This window comes from Artibeus jamaicensis, unplaced genomic scaffold (assembly GCF_021234435.1).
Source record: "Artibeus jamaicensis isolate MK-2021 breed Jamaican fruit bat unplaced genomic scaffold, CSHL_Jam_final contig_452, whole genome shotgun sequence".
NCBI classification, from domain to species: Eukaryota; Metazoa; Chordata; class Mammalia; order Chiroptera; family Phyllostomidae; genus Artibeus; species Artibeus jamaicensis.
In genome coordinates this window covers 16,495,554-16,516,389 of record NW_026521837.1, presented here as the reverse complement: position 1 = coordinate 16,516,389, position 20,836 = coordinate 16,495,554, and the positions used below count along the sequence as shown (strand labels likewise).

The window sequence follows — 20,836 nt, the reverse complement described above, 5'->3', positions numbered from 1 at the left end:
CTCCTCCATCCTGAAGCAATGTCTTATACATCAAGTGTCTCTGTTCAGAGCTTACCTGTCTCACTTCCAATCAAAGGCTGATTTGCAAAATGCTTGACAAAATCCTTCAAAGATGGAAATTCATTAAAGCCAAATTTAAATGAATATCCAGTGTATTCAACATGAAAGTGTTTGACGGAGTCTTTGGCTCTGAAAGGGAAAAAGAAATGCTTAATGTTATTTAACAAATTAGTATCATTTTTGAAGGAAAGTAGTAACCTTAGGTATTTGTATAACCATTAAACCCCCCTAAAAACAGAATTATGACACAATCATTGAAATCATTGGCATTTCAGTGATTGCAGCACAGTTTTTTGTTGTTGTTTGTTTGTTTTGGCAAACTGTGCTCTTAACAATTTTTCACTCCAGTAGAAGATAAGAGACAATGGTACCTGTGCATTCTGTCACTTGTCGAAAGAGTCCTTGCACATTAACCTCCCCAAGGAGCATGAGTTTAAGAAGGGCAGGGAAAAGAGATGATGGAAATGACAGGTCACATCTTCCCCACATTCTCCTCTGTCCTTGGCCTAACTTCCTTACTTGTTTGGCAGTCAGTCTGAATTTTACATCTGTCACTGAATTAGTTATCTGAGTCCAGCCCTTTTCCTCCCATGCCAGTTTCACTGCCTACTGACTAAAATATCAAATTTCCTACATTTAACTTTCCACTTCATTTTTGGAATAAGGCAGAGTACTAAACAAATTATAAATTATATATAATATATATGAGATCTGCCTAGAAAAAGTCCAGCCATTGTTAATACAATGAGAATGGGTTGTGCAACATCGATGTAACTTGGCAGCCAAAGAGAGTGGACTGGAATGTGTATGCATGAACAATGACAACTTCACTGTACTAGTAAATGGGGGTGGTAGACACCATTGAGCGAGAACATGTACTGTGTTGCCATCGTATTCAAAATGACTGAATGAGTAGAGCAGTGAATCTGCATCAGATTTTGTGTTAAGCTTAAATGTTCTTCTGCAAAAGTTATTCAAATGATTCAGAAGGCTATAGCTATGGGCAACTGGTGATTGGCAGCTTCATCATCGCAACACACTCACTCATTCATCGTGCCTCATGTAGTGTTTTTTGGGAAATATCAAATCACCCCATTGACTAAGACCCCCTACAGCCCAGGTTTGGCACCATGTGAGTTCTGGCTTTTCCCAAAACTAAAAGCACCTTTGAAAGGGAAGAAATTTCAGACCATCAGTAAGATTCAGGAAAGTATGATGGGGCAGCTGATGGCAATTGGGAGAAATGTGTGAGGCTCCAAGTCACTTACTTTGAAGGGGACTGATGCATCATTGTTCTATGTACAGTGTTTCTTGTATCTTGTATCTTGTTTAATAAATGCCTTTATTTTTCATACTACATGGCTGGATACCTTCTGGACACACTATGTATATTTTATTTGAATCCCACTACTCTCCTCTCTGTGCAGGCAGGCTCTAGCTGTCACATGTATCAGAAACCAGAATCAGCTCTGGCAGAGTAGCTCAGTTCGTTAGAGCATTATCCTGACTATGCTAAGGTTTTGGGTTTGATCCCTGGTCAGAGCACATACGAGAATTATCTAATGAATGAATAAATAAGTAGAACAACAAATTGATGTCTCTCTCTGTCTCTCAAATTGATAAAAACTCAGAATCACTTGGAGGGCTTGTTAAAACCTTGATTTTGGGGCCCTACTGCCTGAATTCCTGATTCAGTACGTCCAGGGTGGGGCCTGAGAATTACATTCCTACCACATTCTCAGGTGATGTTACTGATCTGGGGACCACGCCTTGAGAACTGCTGCTCTAGTCCAGCTGGACCTACATTTCTCCTAGGACTTTTCACTTTGCCCCTTAGCTCATATAGTTCCCTTCACTTGCAACTTTTTCCCCTTGGTTTCTGACAAAGCATCTATTCAAATACCACCTACTCTGACAAATATTGCAAGATTCATCTAGCTTGAGTTACTTTTGCTCTTCTAAAAATCCAAGCACTTATTTTGCTGTCTTTCACGTTATTTACTGCACTCTACCTCATAGTGAGGTATATGGAAATATCTTATTACTCATGTAAGACTATAGTTCCTAAGGGCAAATTCTTTGAATCTTCTATAAGACTTGTCAAAATGGTTGGCACAAAGTGGATACTCTTAAATATTTATTTATTATCCTGAGCTGATCTATGATTCCTGTCACATCTGCTATGTGTGTGTGTGTTTGAAAGCATTTACAAGTACTTATCATGGAAATGAATTGTTTATAGTTAAAGTTTTATATAGATGTAATATATATGCCATCTATTTGTAAGGAGATAATAATCCATTTGTTCAGATGAAACATATAGGTGAGAAGTTAACATGCTTTGATCCCATAATTCCACAGGTTTGTTTGAGATTTTGGGGAGACACATAGAGTAAAGGATCCATAGTATAATCACTTGATGAATTTTAACATTTGTTGTTGATCCAGAAAGCACAGTTCATGCTTCCACCTAAACAGAATTCTATTTTTTACTAATAGTTTTCCCCAAAATGTTTAGAAAATTTGTAAAGAAAATACAGCTGAGTAATATAAAAATGTTAATGCTTTTTTTCTGTGACCCTCTTATTTACCCCACCACCTTCCCACCTATTTTCCCACTTCCCTTCAAGTAGCCTGAAGACTTCCAGTGAGCCAGGGAATGGAAGGCGGGCAGCACCCAAGCACAGCCCCAAAGTTCTCAGTGCCCGGAGTACACACACTTTTCCCCACTTACCCAATACAGCACCAATGTAAATGCTGCTGTGGAGGCATTTTTTTCTGATAATTAAGGTCCCAAATCAGCTGACCTTAAAATAAGGAGATTGGGTGGGCCTGAACTAATCATGTAAGAGTTTTGGTAAAAACAGTTTTCTTTGACTGGTCACAGAAGAGGAAATCAGAGATGTATGCTCTTATGGTCTAGGAAATAGCAAACGTCCATGTGAACTGCCTATGGGGTCACTTGGCAAGGAACTGCGAGTGGCCTCTAGGAGCGGAGAGTGGTCCCTGGTTTACAGCTATATGGAAAATGGTGAGCTCAGTCCTACAGCAGCAAGGACATAAATGAAGAAGAAAGGAGAGAGTGAAGGAAGAGGAGACTGAGCCCCAGAGGAGCCACAGCCTTCGCCAACGCCTATATTTCACCCTGGTAAGAGACTGAGCACAGAATCTAACCATATCATGCTTGGACTTCTGATAGGCAGAAACTGTGAGATAATAAGTTTATGTTGTATTAAACCACTAAGATGTAGGATAATTTCTTATTCTACATTTTCTATACTACATTTTTGTAGTACAGAAATATGGAAGGCCCCAAGTCCAAATAGAAGATAAGAAAATACATGAATTCTTGGCTTTTGCACTCATAGCAGCCTGCCATTAATTATTTAAGGAAATCTGTTTATAGCCATTTTTCCCCCTATCAGAGGGAGAGGAGATTTAAAAATATATTGCTGAGCTGGATAGAAATGAGGATTCAGAGAGAGGCATGTAGAGGTTGCCACTGAGATAGTGACAAGGAGGCCTGGACCATGTGGAGCAGCAAAAAAAAAGAGAAAACCTTTTAATGAGGGATCAGTGATCAACGTGAGGGACTCCAACAGGGAGGGAACCTATTGCTTTCTTTCAAGGCTATGTGGCGGTACCACCAGAGCAGTAATAAAATAGTAATACTTTGAGGTTAATGGGCAGGTGGCTGAAGGCAGTTTAATGGAGTCCTTGCATGCCTAGTCTAAGCTGGGGCAAATGCCCACAAACCCACAAAGACTTGCTACTTGCCAACAGAAGGGAAAGTGACAGATGCTGATTGAGAACCATCGACTCCCACTGCTTATCTCATGGCAAGGCCAACTTCTCTGATAGGAAAGCCACGCAGGGAAAGGGAGGAGAGAGACCCTGGTAGGACTGGACAGTTACTGTTTTTGATACCTAGGAGGGTCTAGATTAACTTTGTTAACCTTCAGCGGAAATGAAACCTTGAGAAAGAAGGTCAGTCCATTCACAGAAAAGAAAAAGTAAAAGTTGCATTAACGCCTGCCTGAAGTTGTGGTAGTGAGAGTTGCACAGACACAAATCACTCTCAGTTTCCAGAGGAAGCAAGGACACTCAGGGCCTGTATTCAGGGATGTGCATTCTGGTGCTCTTTGTATCACTGGTTGATTAGGTGCAAGGCAGTTTACTACTTCAGGTTTCAGTTTCTTCATCAGTCAAGCCAGAGGTTTGGATTAAACAGTTCATAAACTCTCCTTCAGCTCTTACATTTTTTACTGGCTAATGGAAGGAGCAAGAATGTGTTTTACAGTCTCACTGCTCAGAGCTTGCAATTCTTAGACTGGCTGGTCTACCAGGAGCCAAGAAGATTTTGTTATCTGACTATTTGATTGTGATAATAAAGTCAGTGGCCCTCTAAGTTAAGAAATGGGACCATGTTGAATTCATAGAGTGACTATGCATCCTACCTTACGGAGAGAGAGTACAGCCCGGTCCTTTCATTGCTGTCCCTCAGAAGGTAGCTACCATCACATCCATTTGAGAGGAGGAGAGCCTCGGCCGCGTGGCGCGTTAGGTTGCCGTGATACCACCTAGGAAGGAGAGAACAGTGCTTTCACTCAGGGCAAACTGCAGGGCGACTCTTCTTTTACTGACTTTTCCTCTCAAACATCACCTCGGCAATCCTCCCCATATAGGTGGCCCAGAGACCAAGCTCTCAGCCGACACAACAGCACAAGGAAATCACTGGGCTTGACTAAAGGGAAGAGCAGAGAGAGTTGGCTACCAACAGTGTTATGGGTTGAATTGTGTTCTGAAAATTCATAGGTTGAAGACCTAAGCCCTGGAACCTCAGAATGTGACCTTATTTGGAGATAAGGTCTTCAGGAAGTTATGAGGCCATTAGCATGGGCCCTAATCAATAGGTACTGGTGTCCTCTTGTAAAAAGGGGACATTTGGAGATAGACTTGCAAATAGAGAGAGTGCCACGTAAATGTGAAGACAACCCTCTAACAGGTTCTAACAGACCCTCTCTCACAACCCTCAGAAGGAACCAAACCCATTGACACCTTGATTTCAGGCTTCTATCCTCCAGAACTGTGAGACAAGAAATTTCTTCTGTTTAAGCCGCCCATTTTGTGATATTTTTGTCCTGGCAGCCCTAGCAGACAAGCATATAAAATTACTTTGTAAACAGGAAATCTTTAAAAGTCCAAGTCAAAAATAACTAAGAATTGGCTTTGGCCAATTTTCTTTCTTTCATTTGTTCTCTCTTTCACAATCTCTCTTGCAAGTGTGGCACCACCTTTTGCAGTGTGGAAACCACTGAGGTATTTAATACTAGAGTCCATTGTCATGAGGAATTCAGATGTTTTATACGAGATGCAAGTCACACTGAATACTGTTTCAAACTGACAAATATCTGTAGAGCTGAGGAGGTTCCTGAGGATATTCAAATAGATCTATGGGTTAGGGAAAAAAAGGGGTTTAGAAAAGGTAACAGATATCCATGAGAGAAGAAAACAATTCCAAATGCTCTCCAAAAGAAGACATAGTGAAAACAAAAAAGCTTTCTTTTCATCCTTAATCCTCAGTTCCCTTGTTCCTTTCCCTAGGGACACCAGTGCTAACCATTTTCTTGGGGTTCCTCCTAAGAGATGTCCTATACATCCACAGCAGTGATTTTCAGCCGGTGTGCTGCAAGAAGCACACTGGTGAGTCACCCGAGTTTTTAAAACATGCAATTTCTTACTACTTAGTCAGGGGCGCTAACCTCTTTTTCTTTAGATCATCAGATAGAAAAATGACAATAGCCAACACAACAATAGCCAACTGGTGTGAATGTCCTGACTTGAACCATGAATATATAGGAGTTGCATCTTATTGGTCATGTTGCATAATATGGTTGTGTCTGATCAGTTAATTCTTGGTACCAAATTGGTACATACATCTTTATGTACAGGGTAAGCACTGATTTTTAAAAAGTCACTTTAGAGCAAAAAGAGTAGGTAATTACTAGTATTACTTTTTTTGAAGATTTTATTTATCTTTAGAGGGGAGAGAAACATCAATGTATGGTTGCCTCTTGTGTGTCCCCTGCTGGGAACTGGCCTGCAACTTAGGCAATGTGCCCTGACTGGCAACTTTGTAAGTCTTTATTTATTAAGCTTTAAATCTGTGCAAAGCATCGTGCAAGGCACTGTACCGGGCAGGTCAAGAGAACAAAAATGGAAAAGCCCAGGTCTGAACTTCAAGAAACCATTAAATCTAGTCAGAAGGATGAGACAAATACTTTGCAAACTGTATACTACAGAGTGAAGCACCCAACAGAGGTTTCAGGAAGAAAAATTAAGACCATTCCCCAATGAGCCAATATCAAAGTTAAGGCCTTCAAGGACACGCAGGTTATTTTTTAGTGTGTATAATTTTTTTATTATAAAGTTTATGTAGTGAAAATTAAAATATATACACACAGAGAAGACAAAGTAAAAGTTTTTCACAGAAGAGGAATTATGTTTTTAAATAAAATTTCAGTACCAAACAGAGATATGCACATTAAAATAAAAATGTGCCATTTTCTTTATCAATTAGATTGAGTAAAATTGAAGAGTTAGATATTATTAGCTATTAGAGAATTTGGGGGAGATGGATATTATTGTCCATGGTTGTCCAGTGTAACAGGACATGCACAGGTAACTAGAGACTCCACTTCTTGTGTCTGCCTAGCAGAACTCACATGTGAGCAGAGGAAAGATGAACACAGGTGTTTGTTGCAGACATCTTTGTGAGAGTAAACATTTGGAGCCATTGTAAATACCCAGTAATAGTGATATGACAGGGTTGAGTGCTCATGGATGACATTATGTAAAAAGTTAACCAAAAGTGTTTGAAAATATGTGAGCACATTTTTGGTTGTCAAATGATGAGGGTAGGGGGTTGGGTGCTGTCAGCCCTTGGTCAGGTGGGCTGCCAGGAATGCTTCACATCTTACTAAGAATGATGAGTTCTGAGCAAACAAGAATTTTCCTGCTCAGAACACCAGTTACACCCCGCACTGAGAAACACTGGGGGTGTTGTACACGCACATTGTAAGTTGATTGCTCTCAAAACATAGTACTAAATTAGAGGAATTAGTGGTAAGTACAGAATGACACCACTAGTTGTATAAAATCACCCATTCTCTCCCTAAACTATCCAACACATATATGTGTACATATAATGACAGGCAAGTGCACAAAATAAAAGTATACACCAAAGTCATAAGTATGGTTTCCTTAACAAAAGGAACAAGATTGAGGGTATTGTTAAAGTAGACTTTAGCTTGATCAATTTTTTCTTATAGCTTGTTCTAATAAAAAATAGATTCATATATTTACTGGGTAATTAAAAATTGAAAATAAGACAGTTATTTTTTCCATAATCCAACCTCCAAAGATAACCCTGTTAATAATATGTTTTATTTTTAATTTATTCATCTACTGTTTATTAAATGTTGGAATTGGCCCAGCACTTGGACGGAGGGTGGGGTGGGGGTGGAAGGGAATAACCAGAGCCAAGGCCTAGAGGCAACGGAATGCTAGCTGTGCACAGGATCAGAGCCCTGCACGGTGGCGTGTCTGATTCAGGATGAGTGTCAAAGGGCAGTGGTCATGAGTGGCGAGATGAAGCTGGGAGGAGACTGATGCTGCGCTGTGCTCGCCACTGGATACCCACAGGTCCTTGGTCACTATTACGCAGGCTTTACTGATGGAGCTTTTATGGCTTAAACTGCACATCCAACAGTTCATTACACAGAGTCCTAATTGCATGGACCTAAATTTCCTGTAACTGGAACTGTGTTTAAAAGGTTTTCTTTTATTTCGCTGTTATGATTTTTAGAGGGAAGAGTCAGATTTTAAGAAACTTAAACTTGTAAAATTTGGACATCTCATTAAGATATTTAATATAAAGCTACAAAAAATAAGAAAATAATTATTTAGAATAAGAAACCACAAAAAACTCAAATTTAAAAAGCTGATGAATATCACAAACATCACAAATCTGAGAAAAATAACTAATTTTTATTTATTGTTTAACTTATGTCCATACTCCCCCTTTTTTGGCTGTATTATCATTGATTATTTCTTCATATAGTAACAATTTTAAAATCTAATACTTTAGAGAGAGACTGGAACAGTAATTCAGTCTCTCACCTAGAATAATTTTTAAAATTGTTGGTAGTGTAGAAAAGTTATTTTCAGCTATATTTGTAATAAAGTTTTTCAGATTGTTGGCAAATTTGGGAACTCCCATTAAATTTCTCTCAAATATAAGTTGTCAGATTCCAGGGCATTTGAAATGTTATACACAGGGACTAACATTAAATACGCTTCGGTGTGACACTGCTTATTAACCACACGGCCAGTGTCCACGCCAAGCAGGCTCCCTGAGGTTGCAACTTCATTGTCTTCACAGTCAACTCATCTCTGGTGATTATAAAAGCCGTATAGGACTTTTATTTTTTAATTAAGCAATTTAAATGTTTACCCTAATAAACAGAAGTCAGATATAATCTCCTGTTGCAACCATCAGATTGATTAAAATTCTTTTAAAATTTTGAATAGTGTGTGAATAAAATCTAAACCCTAACATGACTGTCATCCAACCTTTGCCTACATATTACCAATGCAGGGAAGCTCACTATTTCCTAAGTAAGCTCACTCTGTACTTCAGTGCTTCCATGATTATTTCCAGGAATTGCTACCCCCTGCATTCAACAGATGGCCCAAGAGCTACTTTTTGGTGTTAAACTTAAAAAAAATGACAACTTAAACAAATACAGGGTCTGGCAGAAGTAACACCTGCTTGAATGTGGTTGGTAGAGTGATAAAATAGGTATAATAATTTACAGTTTTAATTTGCACATTTCATCTAAAATATCATATGGTGTGCTTGAGTGTGATAATGTTTTGTTACAGAATTGCATGCTTATGAGTTTGTAATAAAATATTTTGTAATAAAAAGTAGCATTGTGTTAAACACTAATTTAAAGCATTTAGAATGTATCCTCTTCCCTTTCCATCACCTTCAACTTCTTTTATGACAGTCTGTCAATCCCTTTAGCACCCAGGGACCTTACTGACCAGAAACTTACCTCCTTTGACTACTTTCCAAATTCTTATAATCAACTTAATGCTAAGGTCTGACATGCAAAACAAAGCCTCACAAGTCTCCCTTATTCTAGCTGCTGTCTGCCTTACAGAAACCCAAGATTGCGTTAGTTTCTTGACAATTGCATCACGCTGCTGATTCACACTAAACGTCCTATTGATTAAATCTCCCAAGTAGGTCATTTTTCTCTGCTGCGCTGTCACGCTTCCTCCAGCTACATTTGAAGGGTGACGTCTTTCGAAGGTAAGTGCTAGAAGAAACATTTTTATTCCTGGAAAATGCTAAGCGAAAATGAATGCTAATAGGCAGCCACATACATCTGGAACATCCATGCAGTGACAGTGAGAATTTTGGGGAAAATAGACAATGCCTTTGTTGCTAGTCATTTTCCCAGCTAGTCTATCCACATCAATGACTTCTGATTAGCAGTGTGACCCCTCTCGAGTAGCAACCTCAGTTTCCTCTCGTCTGTCAAGGTGACTAATAATAATGCCTGGAAAGAAAACCCTCTTATTTTCATATGTTGGAAGTCTTCTTTTATACATTTTTTATATGCTTCCTTAACTTTTGTAGAAGAGAACAGAACACAAGATTTACTCATTATACAGCATGTTATGAATATGCCAGACATTGTGATAGGTGCTGGGAATAGTTAGGAATAAAGTTTGTTTTCCTAAAACTTACAAAAAAATGTTGGTTTCATTTTCCCCGAAGAAGTTAAAAAGCACAAGGAACTGCTGTTTCTAACAACACACTCAAAGCAATGTCATATAGTCTACTTTTCCCCCAGGCCCACACGCTGCCATTCCTGTGTCTCGCAGGCTGATAGAGGCAACAGAGCGGAGGCTTCTCAGGCCTTAAAAGAGTATTTGTGCTGTGTTTTTGAGATTATCAAAACCAGCAGTTGACCTTGAAGGAAACAGTGGTATTATCCTTTTCCGTGATACAGTAACAAATTAGGAAACACCCATCCACTAAAGAATTTTCATAGCTGCCTCTCAGCAAGGTACAGGAAACAAACCCAACCACAGAGAAAAAGACAAGCTAGATCCAGAAAACTGGTTCCCATGTTCAGCCTCTTCTTTCTCTCCAGGGCCCCTTCATGTTAGAACCTTCTGGGGAATGGCCCCAGCATTTTGGAGCCTCTATAAATTCTTATCCCATTGGGTTTTGCTGCCTTACTTTGCTGAAAGAAGTTTTTATCTCATTTTGCACTGTTCTTTAAAGCAGAGGCTTTCAAACTTTTTGAACTGGCCTATGATATAAAACACATTTTGTATCTCTCTCTCTATATACACACTCACACACACAGACATATATTACATACATACACAAAAAGCCAAAAAAATTTATAGGAGAAAACACTATTCTATATGCTATTTACTATTTTTTCTCTTCTATTTCTTTTTAATAGATATTGATTGTGATTCCCTAAACTGACTTTGGGAACACTAATGGGTTGCACCTGGGGTTTGAAAACACTGCAAAGCCTTGCTACTTAGTGCCCTGAGATTGTTAGAAACTCACATTATCAGACCCCCTACACCTGCTGAGTTATAATCTCTATCTAGCAACAGCCTCCTGTGATTGATATGCAGTTTATACTTTGAAAATCACAGAGGTGAAAAACTCTTGGTCCTAAAAAACTTTAATTCATTTCTACAACTCTGATGGTTTGCCTTCATAGACTGTGGCATCTGAAGAGGAAGAAAAAGAGGTCAAAGCACAACACTAAGTGGCTCTGCAGTACCAGTGTGGGGGAATGAGAAGGATTCGCAGGCCGTGTTGTTGGGAAATCACAAATAGCTGGCACTTTAGTGAGATGGACAGTAGATAAGACAGAAGGGGGCTTCCCAGAAGGTAGGATGATCAGGGAGGTCTCCATGGAGGAGGAGGGTCACAAGCTGGGACAGAAGGTCGACACTGAGGAGGAATGCAAAAGGAAGCTAGAAGAACAGCGGCCACAGACAGTGACCTTTCACTTTAACACATGGGCTGTGCATGTTAAATAATCCATTAGATTATTATGTATTTGCTGGTGATAAAATTCCTCAGTAACCCATGTCTACGGATTATTCATATATTTAATGGCATATTTTCTCCTTCCTGGCAAAGAGAAGTAACATAGAACCTACATTCTGCCCCATTAGAAGTATAATAAGACATACATTTTAAAATATAAGAATATACATTTCAACCCACAACAGCAGATTCGACCCTTGATTGTGAAAGCAGGTGAAAGGTCCTGGAGTTGGACAGTCAACAAAAGCTCTGTTGTCCAGAGAATTTTTCTTCATTTGCAAAATTATTCTCACTTTCGAGTGACACTGGCACACTTTGTGAACTCTCTAGGCCAAAGATGACAAATGCATAGCATATGATGCTACTCCTTGTTTCTAAGGCCATAGATAAGGCTCGTCAATCTGTCTTCTTTCTTGCTAAGCCAATATTTGGCCTCAGAATCTTTCTGAACAGAGTAGGGATTGACCATGAGGTGAATCTATTAGGGAATCCACTGTGAGCAGTCTTGACTTGGGTTAGCATGTCCTTAGCTCTTGAGTTAGTCCATGGGATTGCTTAGTTGCTGATTTCCTTCATGTTCATTTGTTTATTGAGTTATTGCTAGGTCCCTTGATTTTGTGAAAAATAAAGCTTTTAGCCTCTACACCATCAGAAATCATGGTTTTGGAAATGTCTTATTTGGAAATGTCTTATTTGGTTCAAGAACTATCCATGCTGCAATTCGCATTATAGTCAGGCTGTGAAATATTTAGGGCAAGATGATATTGTCTATATATATGAACATTAACCCCCATATTCACAAATTTGGGCTTATCTTTCCATTGATCATAGCTATGGGCCCTGTCAAGGTACAGAGAATCAAGCAAAGGCTTTGCCTAGGATTCCAAAAGTTCTAATGAGGCCTCAGGTAGGCAAAGTGTGACATAGGAGAGACTGAAAAAAGAAAAAGACTCACTGCAATCTTTCCAATAAGGAGGTTTCTGGGATGGACCCAGCTTGTCTGTGGCTTTCCATGTTGCCATTCTAAATTCACATGTGCTAATAGCTGAGCTAAATTGTGAGGCCAGTTGCCCCAGGCTTTCAAAAGCATACCTGAGTGATGACAGAGGTAGACGTGTGAGGATCTGGTCAAACAATGAACTGAAGGCGGGCCCCAAGTTGTTTTGGTGGAAGTCGAGGCTCAGTTAAAGGGAAAGAGGACTGAGAGGAAGACAAGAATTCTGTGGGACTTGGAGACCAGGATAAACCTGTTCTTGAATGAGTCTGAGGAATGAGGCAAGAAGTTCTGAAGGATGAAAACACAGAGAGAAAGACAGGGACTCAGAGATTCAGAGATAGAGTGACACAAAGAGTCAGAGACACAAGTTAAGAGCTGTAGACAGAAAGATAGAGACTAAAATGTGGAGCTAGAGAAAGGCACACCAGCTCCCACAGGTAGTCAGAAGCATACAGGACAGTGACTGACAAGCAAATATGACTCAGACAGAGTCTGAGGTGGTCTGCAAGACAGGCCAGGGGCCAAACAGAAAGGACATAGACACATAAAGAGAGACCTACAGGGCCTGACTCAAACGTGGGTAAACATACTCGTGCTGTCAGACTTGGAGAGACTGGACGGAGGGTGGCAAATTGCATTTCGTTCCAGCAGAGGTCCTCCTGTCCAGTCCCCTGGTCAGCCTGCATGGTGCAGGAATGGCTATAAAATGTCACTGCTCACCCAGTGGTTGGGGCCAGGGAATGTATGATTTGGACGGGAACCCAAAGCTTGAAAACTGACTAGAAAAAATAAGAACTTGAGAAGGACTAGAATGGCTGCACAGAAACCCAGAGCCAGAGATTCTGTCAGGAGGACTCATCTCTGAGTAGCTCGACTCTGCACTTACTCTGGGTGCTCTCGCAGCCTGTGCCTTTAAAAGGTTGCTTCAGTGTAATTGTCCTTAGACAGCATTGTCACTGAACAGCAAATTGATGTTTGTCTCTTCCTTTTCTATCTCCCAAATCAATAATTTTTTTATAGTGAAAGGTATCATAAAGACACTAGAAAACCAGAAGAAGAAAGCCAGATGGAAGTTTTCTCATAGAATGTGGCCACAGGAAGGAACTCTGAGAGGTAAAGACCAAAACCAGACTGACTGCTGACTAACTGCTGGATGCCAGAGACTGGGAAGGTGGAGTCCAAGAAGGCTCTTTTAATTTTCTGAATAGTCACAACTTTAGCCGCTTTCACCACTTTACTCATGCCATTTCCTGTTCAGCAAATGTCTTCTTTTTCTGTCTTCAGCTGACAAAAATCCTGTCAGTTCCAAGACCATCTTCTCCAGAGATCTCCTTCCTTCCTGCCATATGAGCTATGCTCTATGCAGATGCTGTTATGGCCCTCAGTCCTCTCACCCTGAATCCTCTAACTATGCACAGGGGCCTTCGCTGTCCTCTGTACTGTACACTCCTGAAGGGGACAGCCATTTTTTCCTTAATTTGAACAACAGGCGGATCTATGAATGAACATAAAAGTGAATGAATGAAGCAAAGTGACCCCAGTCAGTGGGGAGAACCTGGGTGGACAGCTCTCCACATGTAAGTAGAAGGAAGACACCATCAGCCATAGAGGAACAGAAAACACAACAACTGAAGAGGAAATTCACTTGACTCAAAGAGAGAGAAAACTGTACACTAGTTACATATTCTCCTACCACCATAAGAGACTCACCTTCCCTTTTTAGACTCCAGGATTACAGAATTGTGCACAGAAGAGGAACGAGTGTTATTGCTCTATTTGGTATCACAGATTTGTAAACAGGTTTCTATAAAGCTTTAACTTTTCTATTCTTCTTAGCTTTGTCAATTTGTCTAGACCTCAAAATGAAATCTATACAAAATTCAATAAAGATTTTATTGTTTAGGACATTAACTTGGTTTTGTCATGCTCATGTATATGTATAATGTGAATCATGTGAAAGAATAATTAATGTCTTTTAGTAATAAAATGTATTGGTTGTAGTACTCACAGAACTTTTTTATTTCTCTCAGTTCACACTAGCACTTGCATATAGTGCTAGTGTAATAAGAAAGAAGTCTGATGTAAATTAGGAAGTTGCATTGGTTGACAGGCACATGGACTCTGGAGCAAAACTGAATTTGAAGGTTTCTGAGCATGTAAACTTGACATGTGATCAATGCTCTGTCCTTCACTTTTGTCATTTGTGAATGGGAATGACATTAGCGGTGGTATCTATATAGAGTGATGTGTGAATTTAAAAGTCATGCAGGCAAAGGTCTTACAATAGTGCCTGGCACATAGCGAGCATCCAGTAAGTCCTGACTGCCACAATGACAACGTTCGCCTTCTTGGATCAGTAGAAAGAGCATCAGCTTTGGGGTAATCTCCTAGGCATGTCACTCAGCAGTCCCACCTAGGAGGTCAGTGACCTGGACAGTTCACTGCACTTATTTGATGTCACCTTGTGCATCTATGAAACACACAAGGTGCATTTCATAGGAGTATCATTGAAAGTGTTACTGTGAAAGCTAAATGACACCATGAATGTGAATGGCATGGTACAGGCAAGGAGTAGGGGCTCAGTGAAGAATAACTATCATGACATGACGGATGCTGGCTTGGTGGACTACACATGGGCTGGGGACCCAGATTTGCTGGACTCAGGCAGCCTGATTTTTCTGCTAATGGGTCTCTTTGCATGTAAAGTTGGAATACCAGTACCTATTAAAGACCGGAGCTGGTGTGTGCAAAATGTCTACCTAATAATAAGAACTCATTTGGGTTATTTATTCCTCGGGTTAGCAAACCATTGCCTGAGGGCCAGTTCCTGCCAGAGCATGTGTTTTGTACGGACTGAAAGCCAAGAATGGTTTTATGTTTTTAAATGGTTGGGAGAGGAAAAAAAGAAGATTTTGTGACTTGTGAAAATTATATAAAATTCACATTTCAGTGTCCAAAAGTAACTTTTTGTTTGAACAGCATCATGGTCATGGCTTCCGTTATCCAGGCTATTCTCTCACCACAATGGCAGATGCGAGACGTTCTGGTGGAGATCATAAGGCCTTCAAAGCCTAAAGTATTTATTACCTGGCTCTTTATTAAAAAATTTTACTGATCCCTGATCTATTCTAACCTTCTCTTATATGCAGAAGATAAGGGGTAGAGAAATGAGAGGTTTTTTGACTTATTTACTTAAATATCCATAGCTTAGAGTCTAGTTTCTTGACACTGGTCAGCCAAACACTGACACTTCTTATAAAATTTAAGATTTGGGAAATTATATGAAAAGGGGGATAGTTATTATATTTATCATTTGAGGGAATATGTGTGACTAGATAATCCAAATATCTAATTTTAAAATACCCTAAAATATCTGCATTTCTCAGTATTCCTTTTGTGTCTGTAGTTATGCAATTTATAAAGGGGTAAGCCTTTATACCTTTAGGAAACTTTCCTACATTATCTCATAGGAAACTTTATGGCAGTCAAAGAATTTCTGGAATTTTAGATTATTAACTGACTAGCAATTCTACACCAGTTTGTTACTTAGGTGATGACTCTAATATTCATTATTGGTTTCATTCCCCCATTGCTTCATTTTGAAAGCAGCATACAGCCTGACCATTCCCAGCTCACCTCTAGCTTCTCAAGGGCCATTCTTCACCCTCCTGCTCTTTCTTCCGCCACTACCCACTCCTCCCCGAATCCCACACCACCAAGGTACCAGCGAGGCTGAGTGACAACCACAGATTGTTTTATTTCCTCTTGCAAGAGGAAATAACACCTTTAAGATGAAAGAAAATGAATGTTTTTTGACTGACACTATACATGAGGCAGAAATCCATCTGAATTACTTGATGTAAGTGCTGTGGAAGGACTGAGCCTGTGCTCTGAGCGAGTCATGTGTGTCCGAGGCAGGCAACTGATGGATTTGCTGCAGTGCAGGGTTTCATTTACAGAGCCTCCATATTCCAGAGTCTGAAGAAAACCAGGGACCAGAGACAAAGACGTAATCTGTCTAATTTAATCATCATATTATGTCTATGTGGATCAGAAATGCAAATGTAAAAATCTACCTACTTAATCAAATGACCTATTAAAGATAATTTTAAAACTAGCTATTTTAATCTATCAAGTACTCTAGCCATTTTTTGCTTCCCAGGAGCTTTTAAAATCTGAATTAACCAGAAGTTTTGGCATAAGTCATACCTAATCAGTGACTTAATGGTTGGGGAAAAAACCTTCTTTTATATTCAGAATTCTGCCAGAGGCAAGAGGTTATTTTCAAGGTTTCTCAGGAATTATTTCCTGTAAAAGGTGTATCAGTGATGTCCGGGAGAGGCAAGTACTGACTCAGGTCAATTAGTACATTTTCAGGAATTTTGCAAGCTGGCTGTGAAATCTTTGGTGGTTTGGTATCGTCCAAGGTAGGAGCATTTGTACCAGGAAGACAGGCAGACTCTGGAGATCAGGGTCTGCCTTTGTCTATATGGCTTATCAGCATGCCATTGAGTATATTTAAATCAACCGGGCTCTTCTGAGTCTTATTGGGGTGGGGGTCAAAATGTTCTGAAGTCGAATTGTGGTGATGGTTGTACCACTCTTTAAAGTTACTAAAAATTATTGAATTGTATACTCTTGAAATGAGTGAGTTTTATGATCTCTAAAATATACCTCGACAAAATTATTCAACAAAATGCCCCCAAATTTACGAACAAAATGTCAGCATGTATTAATGGCTTTAAGATTCAGGTACATACCCCATAAATGAAAGGTGAAGCCACATGACTCAGCACTTCTGAGGAACTTAAATTCTATGTAGTGATCCCTCAACCTTGGTCTCACTCTGGAATCACTTGGAAAGTTTAATAAGAAACACTCCCACAACACTGATGTCATCAGTCTGGTCTGTGGCCTGGGAGGAAGTTTTCTTAAAACTTCTAGGGTGATTCCAGTGTGCCACCAAGGTTTAGAACCACAAGTATGGAGCAATCTCTCCAGATAATTGTAGCTTGCTTGTTGTTTCAGAAACCATCCTCAGGTGCTTAATAAATTACCAGGCCTTCTGAAATAAAGAAGTCTGGACATAAATGCACATTTTGGGGTGTTTCTGGATTGTATTGACTGTGTATTCTTTGCACATGGAGAGAAGACACAGATTTGTTTCTTTGTGGGTTTCACCTGTACTTGCTTCCTGCCATGGATGTTAAGGTGGGGAGAAGGGACATCATATAGCTCATCTTGTCATCTAAATGAGTGCCAAGGTGCTAAAGCACAGTTTAGGCTCCAGAATTATTGAATTAAAGGGCCAGAGTTGAATATCTTTGGCTCCTTTCTCTTTGGAGGCTTCCTACTGACCATGGGTGGGAATATAGATAAGGAAGCATGTACTAAAGAATTACGGTTTAACAATTTAATAAGGCTCTGAGAGCCCAAGCACCCAGCTTTAGTGCCCAGATCTGTGACACCTGCTTTTGGTGCTCAGGGGCATTTTACCTTTTCTCTTTGGGGAAATCTAGGTTGGTGATGTCCTGGAACTCTGAATTTCCAATAAAAGAGTTTTCTTTATAGAAAATTCTAGCTGTTACATCTGATTTACCTTCTGAAGGTAGAGTTTGATTTTGAAACCTCAAATTTAAAATATACGGATAGGACTTATTGAGAACTTTTACACCAATACAACACAAAAGACACAATCCCTGACACGTTAGTGCAGAGATTTTTTCCCTGCCTCACAGTTTCTCTGGAGGAACAGGCTTTGGCAGACTGGAATCCCAGCTCTGCCATTTAATTGATGTGTGACATTGATGAGTTATTCAACACTTTTGGTGCTCATTTTCTTCCTTTGTAAGATGGGGATGATAACAGTTCCTATGTCGTTGGGTTGTTGTGAAGATCTGAGCTGTTTACTAAGAGAGGAGGTGCAGGTCTTGCCTCTGGTGAAGCACAGGTGTCAAAACCAGCCTCACCAGGCTGTTCTTGGTGTTTTAGGGCAAAGCTTCAGCATCTCTAGGAAATCCTCTACTCCTCTCTTATGTACTATTTTTTTCCTCTGATTAAATATCCTGATGGGTTGTCTCATCTGGTCCCTTCTTAGAGACAGGACTATGATGACTCCGCCTACACAAATTCATTACCTGTTTGAGGCAGAAACTGTCTCCTCTTTCTGACTTGCTAGTATTTAAGAGGCTCCAAGTTGCCCCTGCAGATGTACCTACATAAACGAGTTCACAAAAGCAGTGTCAGGAAAAAGAAAGGCATGTGGACACTGCTGCAGACACTTCCTCCTTTCTCTTCTGAAAAAGTCCCTCTCCTGTACAGTAGGGTAGGCTTTCTGTTTATTTTACCAGCAACAGCTTAATAGAGCTAAAAAATTTAGCAGCACATTTATTTATAAACCAGATCAATATGAAGGAAACCAAGTAACATCAACTTACACATTTCAATTCTGTCCCTACTCTCAGAGTCTGTCTAGCATTTGAATTTTGTCCCACAGCCCGCCTCTACCTACTTTCACATCTGAGAAAATAATATGTGCTTGTACAATGCAGTTAGCTCCAAGCAGGAAGACACCTAACAGACACAAATGAGTCAAGTGGAAGGGATGGCAAATGGGGGCGGCAGAGTGCTAAAGGTAATCATTAATCAAAGTGAGCGTTGGGGAGCGGGGAGTTAATGCTCGCTCAAGAAGCGCTTTGAAAACTGGATCTTCTCTCTTACCCCAACTCCTGCAGCAGCTCAGCTTCTCCATCGGATCTGCTCCACAGGTCTGAAGGATCCTGGGTGCTCATCTTCCCTTCTACAGACTCTGCTCTGCCCATTCGCGCTTCTCACGTCTGTGAAGCCCCTGCAGGTGCCGAGGGAAGAAGCAATGGGCTCTGCTGCTCCTCACACTCTCCGCTGAGAGAAGCCAGCTGTGAGTCTCCAACCTTCAAGGAAGTGAAACTTGGTTACTCCTCCCACCGACATTTACACTTACCGCCCTGGCCCGAGGCACTGGCAGGAGTGTTCTGTCAGTCAGGAAGTATGCAAACTTAGCTAGCTACCTCTGAGGACACACTCTGCATCACGCAACCTGGTTTCTGTCCAATGAGATAAATATGACAGCACTCCAATTAAGACTGGACCATGAGTTCACACTCCTCTCGTGAGGCCAGACCACAACTCCTCCTTGGTCTTCTTTAGTTTGTAGAGGGGGTGCATACACTCATTCACCACACCTTCTGTCTCACATACAAACACACAGGACACGGAGGAAGCTTCTATTTCAGGAGCATCAATACAGCGGTAAAACAAATCAGAGTCAAATCAATCCTGAAGTCTGGTTTTTAACACTTTCTCAATATTTCTGCTTCACTTATCCAAGTTTCTGAGGCATGATTCAGAGACGATTATTTCCTTGGTGGAAAAAAGGTAAGTTGAGAACAAGGTAGAAAAAGTTGGAGGGGGCCAGGTGGGTGCCAAATACTAGGGGTGTTAGAATGCCGCCCCCCTTATCACACTACCTTTGCTGAGCTTAATAGCTGGTATCAATTTGTGCCCACATTCATGGGTGGAGAATTTCATCTGCCTGAAAGTCCTAACGGGAAACTGCAGTAACTCTGAATTCTGGGGAACTGGAAAAAACCCAGCAATAAATGGATTAAAAAAAAAAAACATGCATTGCTTCCTGCCTTCTCTCTGAATGTGTTTCTGGTTTTGTCTTTTCTTTTCTTTTCTCCTTTCTTTTTTTATTTTCTTAATCCCCACCCAAGGATATGTTTATTGATTTTAGAGAGAGGAAAGGAGAAAAAGAAACATCAGTGTGAGATAAAAACATCGATCAGTTGCCTCCTGTATGTGCCCTGACCAGGGATGGGACCCACAACCTAGGTATGTACCCCGACAGGGGATTGAACCCACAACCTTTTGGTGTACAGGCTGACACTCCAACCAGCTAAGCCACCTGGCTGGTCCCATTCATATTCTCTCTCTCTCTCCCTGACTCAAGGTTCACCAAAGTGCTCAATAACTTGCTTCTCCCTGTGTCATTCAAGGACCATCACCATTGGCATCACTTGGAGCTTATGAGAACAGAGAATTTCGGGTTCATTTCAACCCTTCTGAACCAGCATCTGCCTTAGAACCAGATTCCCAAAGTGACTCCCTACACATTAAAGTTTGAGGAGACTACTTTTATAGGGTACCAAGACAGAGCTGTTCCTAAAGTAGAGGCTGGCCTGCACCTAGCATCATTCTACCCTTCCTTAAGGTCCTTCACTATTATTTCTGCACATGTCTGCCATTTGTGAAACCCTGGCTTCTTCTGATTGCCAGAGTGAAATTCCTGAGTTTCTAGAGACAGCCTGGAGGAGACTAGGCTCTAATAACACACACTGATTGAATGCAAGCATTTAAAATTCTTTCAGCTACCGTTTGTTTTCAGAGAAATGCAAGATCCATTTGCAACAGTGTCCAGTCCTGGCCAGGAAGGTGCCGAATGTGCCTGCGCAGAGATAGGGGACCAGCTGGTGGCAAATTTCCTGTTCACTTACTATAGCCCTTTGTTTAGTGGTTTTGTATCTATTTTGTTCCTGTTTTAGCAAATTCTGTTTTTTTTCTATGTTTTAGCTTTTCTT

General features: G+C 40.5%; 1 protein-coding gene across 1 annotated transcript in view; it reads right to left on the bottom strand.

Moving 5' to 3' along the window:
* DAPP1 (dual adaptor of phosphotyrosine and 3-phosphoinositides 1) overlaps nt 1–19,195 on the bottom strand; it is a 52,431-nt gene extending 33,236 nt beyond the window's left edge. The window contains exons 1-3 of the mRNA XM_037151928.2: nt 18,939–19,195; nt 4,518–4,640; nt 56–189 (exon numbers count right to left, since the gene is read on the bottom strand). Of these exons, the coding sequence (XP_037007823.2) occupies nt 56–189; nt 4,518–4,640; nt 18,939–19,039 (358 nt within the window). The 5' untranslated portion in view covers nt 19,040–19,195. The remainder of the gene's footprint in view (nt 1–55; nt 190–4,517; nt 4,641–18,938) is intronic.
* Between the last annotated feature and the right edge of the window lie 1,641 nt (nt 19,196–20,836).